This window comes from Saimiri boliviensis, chromosome 8, assembly GCF_048565385.1.
Source record: "Saimiri boliviensis isolate mSaiBol1 chromosome 8, mSaiBol1.pri, whole genome shotgun sequence".
In the NCBI taxonomy this organism is placed as follows: domain Eukaryota; kingdom Metazoa; phylum Chordata; class Mammalia; order Primates; family Cebidae; genus Saimiri; species Saimiri boliviensis.
This window is the reverse complement of record NC_133456.1, coordinates 16762875-16779177: the sequence shown is the minus strand read 5'-3', so window position 1 is coordinate 16779177 and position 16303 is coordinate 16762875. Positions and strand designations below refer to the sequence as shown.

The following is a 16303-nucleotide window of genomic DNA, read 5'->3' as shown; positions in this document are numbered from 1 at the left end:
GTAACGCTAGGCCCACATACCTTATAGCAACCATCAGTCGTGGCATAACTCACTCCTTTCCTTTTAGAGAGGGAATGTGCTGTCTGGATCAGCATAGCCTCCACCACCCTGTCCCATTTCCCGAACACAAAGGCCACTTATCCAGCTGTCTGATTGGCTTGTAGTCCAATGCTATTTGAAGTGTAAGTGGAATAACCCAACTCAAATTTGTTAAACAAAATAGGTAATTTATTGATAACTTACCACAGGTACACTGTTGTCTTCTCTTACACTTAGCATTTGTTTTGACTTCTGAATCCCTGGAGCTAATCATCTTGGCTCCACCTCAAACTAATTTTGTGTGATTTTTTTTTTTTTTTTTTTTTTTTGGAAACACTAATCTCATGGGATCTTAATTTCCTAGTGTTTATATGTCAGAGTTGAACTATATCAAAAAATGTTAAGAATCCACTATATTTTGCTATATATTTACACTCTGTTTTCATCATTAAATACTTCCTAGTTTTTTTGTTTTTCGAGACAGGGTCTTACTTTGTCACACGGCTTACTGCACCCTCAACCTCCTGGGCTTAAGCTATCCTCCCACCTCAGTCCCCCACATACCTGGGATTACAGACACATGCCACAGACACCTGGCTAATTTTTGTATTTTTTTTTTTGTTTTTTTTGAAGACAGAGTTTCACCATGTTGCCCGGGCTGTTCTCAAACTCCTGAGCTCAAGTGATCCACCCACCTCAGTTTCCCAAAGTGCTGGAATTACAGGCATGAGCCACTGTGCCCAGCCTCTTCCAGCTTTTTAAATACACTGAACACAATTTAACTTTCTCAGTGTCCCCAGTTTAAGTACATCATGTACTTAGCTGCTTGTATTCCATGTGGCCTTGTATGGTTGTTAAGCCACCACAGAATGAAACGGCATAACACTGCTATGTGTTTCTTGGGTTATTTTTGCCTACTTTATATATCTATATATTGTTTATACTATAAATACATAAATATGTTTCCCTTCTCGACCATCTGTTGCCCATATATCTATCTTTAGCAACTGATTTATGCCACTTTACGATTTGCTGCTTCTGCTCTGCTTTGAGTTAGTACAGCAGATATTCCATATGTAATAAACTTCTGTGCATAAGCTAGGACGTCTGTTTTGGATGATCCAGAGGTCAGATTGATTGTGTGGTGGTTCTTGGCTGAGCTCTGGATTCTTGGAGGTGGCACAGCTTATGCAGGAGGGCAATAAGGATGAAAACCAAAAAAGGCAGTAGATAGTTATCTGCAAAGACATTTTCTCTCTTGCTCAGATCAAAGTCACATTGCTGTCTTAACCTTCCTAGAGCTGAGAGGATGTTTGAATAGTTGGAGTTGAGCTACCAGTAAAACTTGGAAATTAATGGCCAGTGCCTCGCTTACATGAGGGATAGGTCTAGAAACCCCTAAATGAGTCTAATCACTATAAATTGCTAATCAATTAAGCATGTCTGGTTGAAGCCACAGGAGAGAGAATATAGAAGTGATGGTTGCCAGCTAATGCTCCCACTTGTCTTTTCCATTCCTACCAAACAACTCCGTGGTCCAGTGTCTGTCACATGTTTGTGAATCACGGACATTTCACCCAAGTCCATAAGGAACCTTACATCACTCGAGGTTTATGTGAGTTGGGAATGGGCTGTAGATGTGATAAATTGAACTGCAGATACCTGATTAATGTAAATACATTAAACGTTTACTTACCATTTTCAAAATATTTTCCTAATAAAGATTAGAAAACGAAAAGCTGCTTGAGAGTAAAGCCTGCCTACAGGATTCCTATGACACCTTAGAAGAAGTAATGAAGTTTGAAATTGACCAACTTTCAAAAAGCCTCCAAAACTGCAAAAAAGAAAATGAAACTCTGAAATCTGATCTGAATGTAAGTTACGAAGGGAATTGATAGCTGGTGGATTTGTCCTGGATCTGTGACTGTCCTCTTGAGTGCAGGACAAAGACGTCCTGACCTTATTCCTTGCTATACTTGCCCACAGTGCCTGCCACATAGAAGATACTTGACATGTTTGTTGACTATACATTGCTAATAACAGTTACTTAAAATCTAATGTAATGTTGTCTTTTAGAATTTGATGGAGCTTCTTGAGGCAGAAAAAGAACGTAATAACAAATTATCATTACAATTTGAAGAAGATAAAGAAAATAGTTCTAAGTGAGTGCTGTTTATCTTTTCTGCTAGTATACTAGAATATTGTTTACTACCACATTCTTTATCTTGTTTTTGTTTTTTAATTGCCAATACCCTGTAAAGAGTTTTTTTTTAAAGCATTCCAAAAGGAACAGAAGGTTCTTTTGTATAAATGGCTATGTGGAGAAACTTAATTTTCGAAACATTTAACAACTAGCTATAGTACTTTTAAATGAATAGCAATTATGGTAATCAGAACTCAGGTCCTTCTGTAAATAAATCACAGCAAATATATACGATGACTTCTAACTATTCCTTTTATTTCTGGAAGGAAGAGGCAGATTTTTATTTCTGTGTCTACAAAGATTTTTCTAGCCACCCTTTGTTCCTCCTGATCCCCTAACAGGAATGCTGCCATTTTTCTTCCCTCTTTCCAAGTTCCTCTTCTTGGTAATCTCAGTGAATCTTTGGACCTCAGGCACTAGGCTGAGAGTCACTCTAATGAGAAGATTTTGTTTATTCAGTAGGTACTTATGGAGTTCTTCCTGTGAGATCGATTTTCTTCTAGGCCCTGGTATACAGTAGTGAACCTAAAGCATACATCCAGTTGAGAGACAAGCAATTGACATTTACTCATTCATTCAAACATTTACTGATATCCAACAAACCAGGCACTGATCTGGTGAATGCCAAAACATTTAGAGGTGAAATAGTGAACAAAACATCCCTGTCCTCATGGATTTTACCTTCTAGCACAGGGAGACAGGTAATAAACAAACACTGTATGATATCTGTTATATTAAGGAGAACTAAACTCTCTGGGGAAAAACAGTCATGGCACAAAAATGGGTTCTGCTTAAATAATTGTTGAAGAAATTGGTTCAAATTTCTGATCCCCACTGGAAGGTAATACCTGACACCCAGTGTGTACCTAACAAAGTTCATTTGCATTGCACTTAATCTCTTCTGTACTAACAGATTCAGCTCCTGTTTTCATTGAATGAAGTTAGGGGTAAAAGAGAATTCTTCTCTTCCAGAGAAATCTTAAAAGTTCTTGAGGCTGTACGTCAGGAGAAACAGAAAGAGATGGCCAAGTGTGAGCAGCAGGTAAATTTCTTATTACTCTAACTCTAGAATTTGAGGTTTATAGTTTTTATTCTTGATACCTAAAGAGGCTTATTATAAAAATGACGTCAGCTTACAGATGTTGGACATTAATAAGAAAGAGATGGAATATGGGGCTGGTTCTATTATTTTTATTTTTATATTTTTCTTCTTTTTTTAAGATAGCATCTCACTCTGTCAGCCAGGCTGCAGTGCCATGGCACAGCGATGGCTCATTGCAGCTTCAACTTCCCAAGCTCAGGTGATTTTCCCACCTCAGCCTCTTGAGTAGCTGGGACTATGGGCTGCACCGCTACGCCTGGCTACATTTTTGTGTTTTTTGTAGAGACGGGGTTTCACCATGTTGCCCAGGATCAAACTCCTGCACTCCAGTGATCCACCCACCTTGACCTCCCAAAGTGCTGGGATCATAGGCATGAGCCACTGCCCCCAACCTGTTATTTTTCAACTCTTGTTTTTCTAACTCCCAGAGTGTTACAATAATAATTTGTTGGTAGTCTCCGGGTAGACAGCACAAAATCACTGTCTTTCAACCTGATTTATCATTTTCGGGTATTACTCCTAGTGTAGACTCTACAATACGAAATGCTATTTTCAACTTATTTATGTGTATGTGATTAACTTTGTGATTTAATTATTCTTCTAAAAATATTTCTTTTTCACCATAGATGGCAAAAGTACAGAAACTAGAAGAGAGCTTGCTTGCTACTGAAAAAGTAATCAGTTCCCTGGAAAAGTCTAGAGATTCTGATAAGGTTGGTAGAGTTTGAAGCTATGTCCCTCTGTGCATTTTCTTACAAATGGCTAGTTCAACATTTTGTTCTCCTGCCTCTTCTTGCACCTCCAGGGTGACCAATAGCTAGTATGAATATTTCTGTATGCAGTTAGGCCTTGTTTGTCTTCCAAGGTTGCTAGAGAATGAGGTCTTCCACTTAAGTTAATTTTCCATGTAACTTCAGGTACAAATTACTGTCACTTTGAATGGCAGTGTTTCTAAAGCACATCCTACCCTTTTAACTAGGATGCTGTTATTAATGTGATCCTTTCTTCTTGAATTTAAGTCCCATGATACAAATTTTCAAATCCCTAGTGTTGACTTTAACTAGAATAATAAAAATAGTATATATGTCCAAGTTTAAAATTAGACATAAAATTCTTCTATGTCTAGCTCATATACATTCATAAAACCAAAGCAAATGGTTAAATGAAATATTGTAAAGCCATTAAAATATAAATTGATACTAATGCAACATATGATATTTTACTAAACTAAAATTGACTTCTCATATTGCCATTAGGAAAGATAAGTGATTTACCATTTAAAAGTATTCTTCTTCTTAATGTCATTGGGTATGAAAATACTGTTTCTGTCCTCATCAGGAAGTTGTAACTGACCTCATGAACCAGATCCAGGAGCTAAGAACATCCATCTGTGAGAAAACAGAAACTATCGACACCCTGAAACAAGAACTGAAGGACATAAATGTAAGTTTGGTCACCAACAAGATGTTAAATTTGAGCATGAGACACTTCATAGGCTTTTCAACAGATTAACAGATGCTCCACCAGAAAAAAGATTCTGTGGTCAAATAAGTTTGGGAATTCTAGTTAAATAAAGCTCACCAGGTCTGTGTATTTGCAGGCCTTGCAGAGTCATTATTATGAAAGTATGCAGTATGCATCTCCAGGAGACCGTGTAGGCTGCCGTGTTTCTCAGGTTCCACTGAGTGTAACAGTGTTCTCTGTGCACCATCTGGGAATTGCTGGTATAAACTGGATAAGAACCAGACTGGTTGTTGACTGTGATAGTTAAGGCAAATGTGGTGTTTTTTAGTGGCTTTGAGAAAAAACTAACACGTTGTAGTGAAGTTCAGAGACGTTAATTATTTAGAAAATGAGTTTGTTTCCCAATAAAGGACTTAATATCATTTCCTGAAGTTAACTACTTATTTTGTCAGCATATATCTGAGTTCGTTGTTGATGCTTTTCTCCTCTGGGTCAAAGCAAAGGCTTTTGACACTCCTCCTCACTCCTCTGCTCTACAGGGAGTTTGCCCCTCTCCATGTTTATTTCTGAAAGCAGTCTCCTGATCCAGATGACAAAACCTGATTTTTTTTCACTGATACTTAGAGGACTTTTCCATTTCTCTTCACCATTCGTACATTTATTCTTCCATTCCTTCAGTCAGCAAGTATTTATTGAATTATCTTGTGTTAATCTTGTCATCACTTTCGAACCCAGACTCATTCTTGTTATTTGAATCTAGAAATAAACAGGTAATAAAACAGGTCTTATGCCTTTGTTTTCTCCAGTGCAAATACAACTCTGCTTTGGTTGACAGAGAAGAGAGCAAAATGTTAATCAAGAGGCAGGAAGTGGATATTCTGGATCTGAAAGAAACCCTTAGGCTGAGAATACTTTCTGAGGACATAGAGGTAGGTATTCATGAATCACAGCTTCTTTATTTGCCTTATTACTTGTCAATATGTGTATTTGTGAGTGGAAGTTACTGATGAATAAATACAGGATTTTAAAAGGAATAATTATTGTACAGCTGATGTTTCTCAAGACGCTTCACTACACAGGCTGAGTCTGCCTGCACCTCATGCTGCCACCTTGACTGCTTGCTGTGCCTGAGACACTCCACACACGTTCACACTGCCAAGCTTCCCGTTCTGGCAGTCTTACACAAACACTGTCTCCTCTAAGGAGGAGAGGAGTCTTACTGTCTTATTGTATAGTGTCTTATTGTCTTATTGTATAGCATATAATAATACACTATACTAATGTCTTATTGTATAGTGTATAATAATACAAGTAGTCATGTATAATAATTTCACCACAATTGTTTTATTTTATCTAGTTGATCTGTTTCCCATTATTTGTGCTGACACCATAACTTCCTATAACTGACCCCTTTAAGGGGAGCACAGTGGAAACCACATTTAATTGGATGCAGTGGTAGTAGCAGACAGCAGAAAAGGGCTGTTTAAACGGGCTGATTTCAGGGTTGTCTTTTGCATTTTAGCTAAGGTAGTTTTATTTTTGTTTTTGTTGATGTAAATTTATCTTTTTAAAAATAAAGCAGTACAGGTTAATTTGTAACCTACAGTTAAAGGAAGTTTTTTTGTTGTTGATGATGTAAACTTATCATTTTTAAAATTATTAAACCAGGAGCAATATAGACTTCCTCCTAGCCCTTCCTGTTCCTCAGCTACCCCCACGTTACCAGTTTCTTGTGTAACTTTTAAGCAGTCCTATGTACTTTTAGTCTTTTTTTTCCACACAGATGATAACCTGTTATATAAACTGTTCTGCATTTGCTTTAGAAATAAAGGGGTTTGGGCTAAGCTATGCTACCCATGAAACAAATTCCACAAATATTGAGTCCATCTACATACAACCTGTATCCAGCCTGGCATTTGGCAATGGAAAGATGATTGAAAAACACTGTTACTTACATCAAAGCATGTGTTCTAGCTTAAGAAATATGTGTAATATGATGTAATAACCTGGGGGCACAGAAAAGGGAGGGAGGGGAGTAATTCTGCCTAGGGAAATTCCAAAGACCTCCTCAGAAGAGAGAGTATTTGTACAAGACTTTGCCAGAGATGGAAGTTTAGCAGTGTGAACATGTATGGAGTGTCCCAAGCACAGCAAGCAGTCAGGGTGGCCAACACGAGGTGCCAGCAGTGAAGTGGAGGCAGACAGCCTGTGAAGTGAAGCATCTTGAGGAATATCAGCTGTATCTTTTAGGAAATCAAAACTGCATAGACATTGAATCCAGGCAGAAGGTCATGAGATCCGAGCCAAGAAATGCTAGTGGGGATAGGGGTTGAGGTAGATAGAGTTGGGAAGTGTTTCATTGTTGGTGTCTAGTTGGATGTGTACCATGAAGGGAGGAAGCAGTCAGAGTGGGCACCAAGGTTTCTAGCCTGGAGGACTGAAGGTGGTTCTGAGCACATTACAGATGGAAAGAGTAGAGGCCCGTGGAAAGTTAATGAGATGTATTTTATACACACCAGTTTTGAGTTTTAAGGACCTGTGGGGTTGGATATCCAAGATGGCTATTCCCAGTAATTCCTAGCTACATCACAGAAAGGATTTGAAGCTGCTAACACAAATAAGATATAAGATTAAAATAGGCCTTGCGCAGTGGCTCATGCTTGTAATCCCAGCACTTCGGGTGGCCAAGGTGGGTGGATCACCTGAGATCAGGAGTCCCACACCAGCCTGACCAACATGGTGAAACCCATCCCTACTAAAAACGCAAAAATTAGCTGGGTGTGGTGGTGCATGCCTGTAATCCCAGCTACTCAGGAGGCTGAGGCAAGAGAATGGCTTGAACTCAGGAGGCAGAGGTTGCAGTGAGCCAAGATTGTGCCTCTGCACTCCAGCCTGGGTGACAGAGCTAGACTCTGTCTCAAACACACATACACACACACACACACACACACACACACACACACACACAGTAGAATAAAAGGAAAATAAGGGTAGAATAGTAACAAGTTATTAAAAGCACAGGCTGCGGAGTTAGAATTCTAGCTGTGTGACCTTGGGGAAGTTAAATCTCTCCCTGTGCTTCATTTGCCGTGTCTGTAGAGGTAACAGTACTCCCTATTGCATAAGGCAGTGGTCCTCAGCCTTTTTGGCATCAGGGGCCAGTTTAGTGGAAGACAGTTTTTCCATAGACCAGGAGGGTGAGGGTTGTTGGTTTCTGGATGATTCAAGCACATTACATTTATTGTGTACTTTATTTCTATTATTATTATTACATTGTAATATGTAATAAAATAATTATACAACTCACCATAATGTAGAATCAGTGGGAGCCCTGAGCTTGTTTTCCTGCAACTATGGGAAATAGTGACAGATCATCAGGCATTAGATTTTCATGAGGAGTGCCCAACCGAAATCTCTGGCACACACAGTTTGCAATAGAGTTCATGGTTTTATGAGAATCTTAACTCTGCTGCTGATTTGACAGGAGGTGGAGCTCAGGCAGTAATGCCAGTGATGGGGAATGGCTGTAAATACAGATGAAGCTTCGCTCACTTTCCTCCTTCCATGCAGCCTGGTTTCTAACATGCCACAGACCGGTACCAGTCTGTGGCCCAGGGGCTGGGGCCCCCTGGCATAAGGTGTACAGATGAACTGAGGTGATACCTGGAAAGTTCTTAGAACTCTGTCTGGCTCCTTATAACTCCTCAATATGTGTTAGCTGGAAATAGTTTTAGCAAGCCAATTGGAGAGTTAGTACACAGAAGCCACAACCTAAGGTCCTCTACAAAGTATAAGATGGTGGGCTAAAAATTCAATTTTATACTGACTATTGCCAAAGTAAAAAGGGAAATCGAGCTATTTGAGTGGGAGTAGACAAGTAATGAAAGCTCATGCCTGTTTACCTAAAGCCTCTTTCTTTCTTCTCCCATTTTTCTCTTTTTTTTCTTCTTAAAAATAAAATGTGACTACGAATATTGTATTTGGATTTAAATAATCGTGTTTTAGATTAATAATCTACATTTTAGATTTAAGTAGAATTGACCCATGAACAGCTAATTCATATTCCCTTTGTACTTATCTTCAGTCTTTATTAGTTAAAATTTAGTTTTATGGCTATGGTTTGTGAATTGTCATTCAGATTGTTCATCTGTCACTGTTTTTCAACAATATGAGTACTTAGCCAATGCAGTAAAATGGGAATACTGAGTAGGATACAAATATTATAAAAACTGAAAGTTACTGTTATTTGCAGATGGTCATGAGTGTCTACATGAGTTTCGAAACTCCAAAACATTTTCTGAATATCTATTAGAATATTGAATTTAGTAATCAGTTATAAACTAGTTTTAAAAATAATATTTATTTTATACCGTTAATACCCATTTAACAATATAATGGAAATAAAAAATTCCATTCACAAAACTTTAGGGGAAAATTTGTAACAACTGTTAAGGATGTAACTTCCCTAAGAGATATGAAAAGAAATTGAATATTTAAAAAATAACTTTATTATAGATTATTATATATATAATATGTTATAATTAAAATAATATATTATTATATTAAATAACCCGTTGGAAAACATAACAGGAGTTTTTAAAAATTCTCTTTCACAGAAGTAATACAGCGTATCAAAATCTTAGAGTATTTGACAGTTGTTAAGAACATAAAACTTTCTAAGCGAAGTGAAAAGAGACTTGGTTGAAAGGATCTAAAGGTAGACTTGGACAGGAAGACCCTGTCGTTTTAGAAACAGAAATTTATGTAATTCCACTTCAAATCCCAATTTATTTATTTATTTATTTTCTCTGAGACAAGGTCTTGTTCTGTCACCCAGGCTGGAGTATTACCTCAGTTCCCCTTTACACCTTATGCCAGGGGCCCAGAGGCCCTGGGCCACAGACTGGTACCGACCTGTGGCATGTTAGGAACCGGGCTGCACGGAAGGAGGAAAGTGAGCGAAGCTTCATCTGTATTTACAGCCGTTCCCCATCACTGGCTTTACTGCCTGAGCTCCACCTCCTGTCAAATCAGTGGCAGAGTTAAGTTGGTTTGGTCTAGGTCCCAAGTAGCTGGGTCTGCAGATGTGCACTACCACGCTTGGCTAAATTTTGGTATTTTTTGTAGAGATGAGGTTTCACTCTCTTGCCCACAGTAGTGTCAAACTCCTAAACTTAAGTGATCCTCCCCGGCTCAGCCTCCCAAAGTGCTAGGATTACAGGTGTGAGCCATAATGCATGGCCTCAAATCCCAATATAAAAAATCGATGATTTTTAAGTTCCTTTGAAAAAAATACATAAGATTTACCAACAAAACTTAGAAAAACAAGAATGCAGAGAGATTTGTAAACTAAATGGTAACCATATCCAGTGTTGGACTGATGATAGAGAGATCACTGCAACAATTTTGAACATCCACAAATAGACAGCAATGAATATGAAGGAATTTATTGTAATGGTAAAGGAAGAATTTCTCAGTGGTAAAAAAAAAAAAAAAAAAAAAAGTAGATTTAGTCAATAAATGTGATGGGAAAATTGTCCGACCGATTTGAAAAGATATCAAAGCCAAAACAAATTCTTACATGGATTAGAGTTCTGTACAAATGATGACATCAAAGAAGTACTAGCAAATAAAAAAAAAGCCAGGCACGGTAATGTATGCCTGTAGTCCCAGCTACTCAGGAGGCTGACGTGGGAGGATTGCTTGAGTTCAGTAGTTCAAGTGCAGCCTGGGTAATGTTGCGAGAGCCCCCATCTCTAAAACATAAGAGGGATGGACATGGTGGCTGACATCTGTAATCCCAACACTTTGAGAGGCCAAGGCAGGTGGATCACTTGAGGCTTGGAGCTCGAGACCAACCTAGCCAACATGGCAAAATCCCATCTCTACTAAAAATACAAAAATTAGCTGGTTGTGGTGGCATACACCTGTAATCCCAGCTACTCAGGAGGCTGAGACATGAGAATCACTTGAATCCAGGAGGTGGAGGTTGCAGTGAGATGAGATCACACCACTGCACTCCATCTGGGTGACAGAGCAAGACTCTGTCTAAATAAATAAATATATAATAAAAAAAATTTTTTAAAGGAAGAGAAAAAAATACAAATACATAAAAAATCTTGAGTTATGTGACGCTTTGAAAATGTCTTGATACTAAGGTTAGAACCCTTATGGGAGGATTATACAATATTAAAAACAAAAATTCTAACACTAGATGGGGGAAAACATTTGCAGCTGATGACAGAGGATGTAACCACCTCAATTTATACAGAGGCCTTTAGCACCACGAGAAGAATAGAAACATGGCTGGTGGAAAATGGACATAAGTAGCTCCTCAGAGAAGAAATATAGTGGCACAAAACCTCTTTGGAATCAGAGAAATGCAAATATTCCTGAAACATCAGGGATTTGGTATAGGTCCGGTTGCTTGCCACGTAGAAAGCCAATCACTGAGTCAAGGAGTATTGCCAGGGAAGAAGGCTTTCAGTGGGTGCCATAGCCAAGATCATTCTCAAATCCATCTCTCTGACTGACTAAAACTGGGAGTTTATATAGCAAGAGAGCAAGGTAACCATGTGTGGGAAAGGAGGAATTCGGGAGGGGTAAGGAAAAGGAGTCGGTTAACAGGAAACAGGTGGTCAGTTAGGCAGCCATGACAGGTGAGGAGTCTGGCATCTCATTTGTCCAACTGCCATGATCTGGTAAGTTTCAGTTCCTTGATATTATCTGAGAGGCCTGGTTCCCTGAGAAAAGAACTCGGATAAGACAAATAGAACTTTCTTATGTTTTAAGCCTGGGATGGCCAATTTTTATGTTTATTCAAAAGAAACCATAAACATCAGTTCTAGGGACCAGTTGAGCCAGTTTCACAAATTAAAAGAAGAGCCATCTTCTAATCTTATAACTGGTAAAGTTTTAGACCTGAGGAAGATGTGCAGAGAAGGGTGATTACTTAGACTTCTGGAGGAGTTTACGTTCAGCCTTTGGGGAGGCAGTCTGGTAATATATAGCCTTACATTTTTTACGTATGCTTTGAGTTTGCACTTTAAAAAATTCAGCTTAAAGAAATAATCTAGACATAAGAATAAAGTACATATAATAGTGAAAAATTCAACCAAAATATTTAGTGATGGATTAAATTGTAGTGCATCTGTAAGATGAAATGGAGCCCACACAATGAAAAGAGTGAGTACCTGGAAAAATGCGATGTGTCAAGTTTTTTAAAAGTGTGTGTTTATATGTCTGTGTATATACACACACACACAAACATACACCCCATATACATACATGTACATTTGGAAAGGAAAAGAAGGATAAGTAGAATCTGCTATAATTTGGTTGGAATTACATATAATGTATACATAGGAATTATGTATGCAACCTATAGAACTTCTAATTTTCTGTGCCACTTTCCACAAAACTACTCCCTGAAACTTTGATGGCCTATGACAATGTATCACAATCTGATGAACTGCCCATCCCCTCCCCAACTGGCTGATGGGGGCCCATCGTTACAGCTAATTACCTTCCAGTATATAAAGCACTAGAGTTATTAGTGAGACAAGAAGTAACCAAGAGATCTTTGAGTCCTCCCCAGGAGAGAGAGATTGGCTTTGAGATCCTGGGGGTGAGGGGAGAGTGCAATTAAACCTCAAACCTAAAGTACAGTTAGACCTCAATTGGGATACCTATATAAATTTACTGTAATAATGTTAATCTCTAGACCTGTTCATCTAAATATTAACTGATTACTTTGTCTTAGAATGGATTAGCATGCAAGCAAAAGAAATTGGTTTTTACATGAAACTTTCCTAGTCTGTTTAAAATTGTACATAGTAATGATTTGGGAATCCTTATTGGAGTACCACAATTAAGAAACTGTGATGATTGTCTCCTAACAGAGGGATATGCTCTGTGAGGACCTGGCTCATGCCACTGAGCAGCTGAACATGCTCACAGAAGCCTCAAAAAAACATTCGGTGCTGCTGCAGTCTGCCCAGGAAGAACTGACCAAGAAGGAGGCCCTGATTCAGGAACTTCAGCACAAGGTCAGATGCACATAGGTATCATTCAAGATGGAAGACAGGAGGCCCAGTGCAGTGGCTCACTCTTGTAAACCCAGCACTTTGGGGAGCCGATGCAGGTGGACCACTTGAAGTCAGGAGTTCGAGAGCAGTCAGGCCAACATGGTGAAACCCCATCTCTACTAAAAATATGAAAGTTAGCTGGGCGTGGTGATGCTTGCCTGTAATCCCAGCTACTTGGGAGGCCGAGGCACGAGAATTGCTTGAACCCGGGAGGTGGAGGTTGCAGTGAGCCAAGGTTGCACCACTGCACTCCAGCCTGGGTGACAGAGTGAGACCCTATCTCAAAAAAAAAGGATGAGGGACAGGAGGAATCCACAGTTGAGCTTGTTGTGACATTCCTGCATTGGCCAACTTCTCTATGTACAAAGGGGAAGTTAATGGAGTGTTCTTACCTGGACTGAGACTTGCTCTGCTGCCTCCCACCCACCTTGGGTCCTTGATACATGGGAGCCAGTTCTAACCCCTGCGGTGAGGTTATGCCTTTTATCATATTTTTGGTGGTGGCTGTTGTCATTTTATATTTTGTATTTTTCTCAAATGACCTTTTTGTTACTTCTGACACTTAGAACATTTTTAAAAGTATAAATAAATTTGTGAGAGAAAAGGAGATGATTGGGTTATAGTAGAAACCAAGTTAGCCCTAGATTTCACAATTACTTTTAAAAAAAATCTTAAGTTTATTATAATATCTTATTACTTTTCAAATCATTGAAATCAAGTTCTGAAAAAATAATGTAAATATAGCATGTTTCCATATGCCATGGGAAGCCTTTTTTAATATAAGTGACATTCAATGATGCATCTTTTTTAATTGACAAATAATAATTGTGTATGTTTATAGGGTGCAATGTGATGTTTGATATATAATCATTGTGGAATGATTAAATCAAGCTCACTAACATAGCCATCATCTCACATACTTTTTTGTGAACATTTAAAATCTGTCCTTTTAGCAGTTTTGAAATATACATGACATCATTATTATTCGGTTGGTGTAAAAGTAATTTTGGTTTTTACTATTAATTTTAATGGCAGAAATCACAATTACTTTTGCACCAACCTAATAACTGTAATCACCTTGCCCTGCAGTAGATCTCCAAAAGGTATTCCTCCGAAGTGAAACTTTGTACCCTTTGATCAACATCTCCCATTGACGATTCATGTCTCCTCCCACCCCTCATTTCCTCCCCCCAGACTCTGATAGTCTCCACCTCTATGATTCAACTTTTTTGATTCCACATATAGGTGGAATCAAAGATTGTGTGGTATTTGTCTTTCTGTGCTAGCTTATTTTACTTGGAACAATGTCCTCCGGGTTCATCCATGTTGTCACAAATGACAGAATTTGCTTCCTTTTTAAGGCTAAGTAGTATTTCATTGTGTGTATATATAGCATATTTTGTTTACCCATTCTTGGCTATTGTGAATAATGCTTCAAAGAACATGGGAGTACCACTGTCTCTTCAACAGACTGATTTTAATTTCTTTGGATATATATCCAGAGTGGGATTGCTTGATGATACAGTAGTTCTATTTTTAGTTTGTTGAGGAACTTCCATACTATTTTTCATAATGCCTGTGCTAATTTACTTTTCCAACAGTACACAAGATTCCCATTTCTCCACATCCTCACCAAGACTTGTCTTTCATCTTTTTGATGATAGCCATCCCTATCAGGTGTGAAGTGATATCTCTGTGGTTTTCATTTGCATTTCCCTGATGATTGGTGATGGGAAGTTTGTCTTTTCTATTTGGACTATGTAACCCATATTAATCTCTAACTTGTAACCTTCTATCTGTTCAATGTCCCCAGCTAAACCAAAAGAAAGAGGAAGTAGAACAGAAGAAGAATGAATATAACTTCAAAATGAGGCAACTAGAACATGTGATGGATTCTGCTGCTGAGGATCCCCAGGTACTTTTCAGAAAAAGAGAGCATTTCAGGGGGAAGGAACGGTTTTATAAATGATGAAAATTTGGAAATTATGAAGACCATAGCTTTGCGTTTTTAAAGAAAAAGATTTTCACCAATACCCTCTGTCTGCTTTTTACTTGATAGAAGTACCAGTCTTTTATTTACTTGGAAAAGAATTAGAATAGTAAGCTAAATAACTGGAATTTTTTATTTTGTTTGCTTTTTTGTTTTTGAGATGAAGTCTCTGTTACCCAGGCAGGAGTGCAGTGACGTGATCTCGGCTCACTGGAACCTCCACTTCCCAGGTTCAAGCAACTCTTTTGGAAGTAGCTGGGACTAAAGGCGCACACCGCCACACCTGTCTAATTTTTTTTTCCATATTTTAGTAGAGATGGAGTTTCACTGTATTGCTCAGGCTTGTCTCCAGCTTCTGAACTCAGGCAATCTGCCCACCTTGGCCTCCCAAAGTTCTAGGATTACAGGCACGAGCCACTGCGCCCGTCTGTAGCTGGAATATTTTTTATGTGCTTGATGTTTACATTTAAAATGAAATGTTTATAATATCACTTAATTGGATATTTGAATGAGATATGATTTTATTTTAGAGCCCTAAAACACCACCTCACTTTCAAACACATTTGGCAAAACTCCTGGAAACACAAGAACAAGAGATAGAAGATGGAAGAGCCTCTAAGACTTCTTTGCAACACCTTGTAACAAAGCTAAATGAAGACAGAGAAGTCAAAAATGCTGAAATCCTCAGAATGAAGGTAACTAGATTTTTTTTTTTTCGTGAGTAAATTTAATTCTTTTTAAAGAGACCAAGTCTCACTGTGTTGCCCAGGCTGAGCTCAAGTGATCCTCCTGCCTCAGCCACCCAGTATCTGGCACTATAGGTATACGCCACCATGCCCAGCCAGCAAATTTAATTTTTTAAACTAAGCAGCATCCTCATGGTTACTGAGGATTCAAAATTCAAAAGGCACAGAACTGAAGGGTAGACAGAGAAAAGTACTCCTTCTACCCCTGATACTAATCTACCTATGTTGCTGTCCCTAGAGGTCCCCAGGGCAGCCCCTTTGATTTAGAGCTTTTCAGTGCATGCATAACCACATCTCTAAACATTCTGTCCTGCCCCATTTAGTTTTTACACAGTGGTGTCATATCATACAGGTTGCATCAGGTATGTTCTCATCAGGAATGAAGGTGAGAGCATGTTTCCTTAAACCTCATCTCATGGTGCTATCTGAATTTCGGATCTTCATCCATTTAATAGCTAAAGCATGTTATCTCAGTGTAGTTTTAAATTTATATTTTTCTTAAGAGTAAAATTGAGCATCTTGTTTTTCTGTTTCTGAACACTATCCATTACCCATTTTTCTATCATTGGGCTTTCTCTTATTGATTCATAGGCATGTTTATAAAATTAGAATTTAGTCTGATAAATTTAAGATAAATTCTTTTTTGCCATTTCTTTAAGCTTCCTTATAGTG

The 16303-nt window shown here is 38.4% G+C and overlaps 1 protein-coding gene across 1 annotated transcript in view; it reads left to right on the top strand.

Moving 5' to 3' along the window:
• KIF15 (kinesin family member 15) overlaps positions 1-16303 on the top strand; it is a 73977-nt gene that overhangs the window by 46780 nt on the left and 10894 nt on the right. Inside the window, exons 21-29 of the mRNA XM_003926232.4 lie at positions 1763-1913; positions 2116-2201; positions 3215-3284; positions 3971-4057; positions 4683-4787; positions 5615-5737; positions 12710-12856; positions 14709-14810; positions 15416-15580. Of these exons, the coding sequence (XP_003926281.2) occupies positions 1763-1913; positions 2116-2201; positions 3215-3284; positions 3971-4057; positions 4683-4787; positions 5615-5737; positions 12710-12856; positions 14709-14810; positions 15416-15580 (1036 nt within the window). The remainder of the gene's footprint in view (positions 1-1762; positions 1914-2115; positions 2202-3214; positions 3285-3970; positions 4058-4682; positions 4788-5614; positions 5738-12709; positions 12857-14708; positions 14811-15415; positions 15581-16303) is intronic.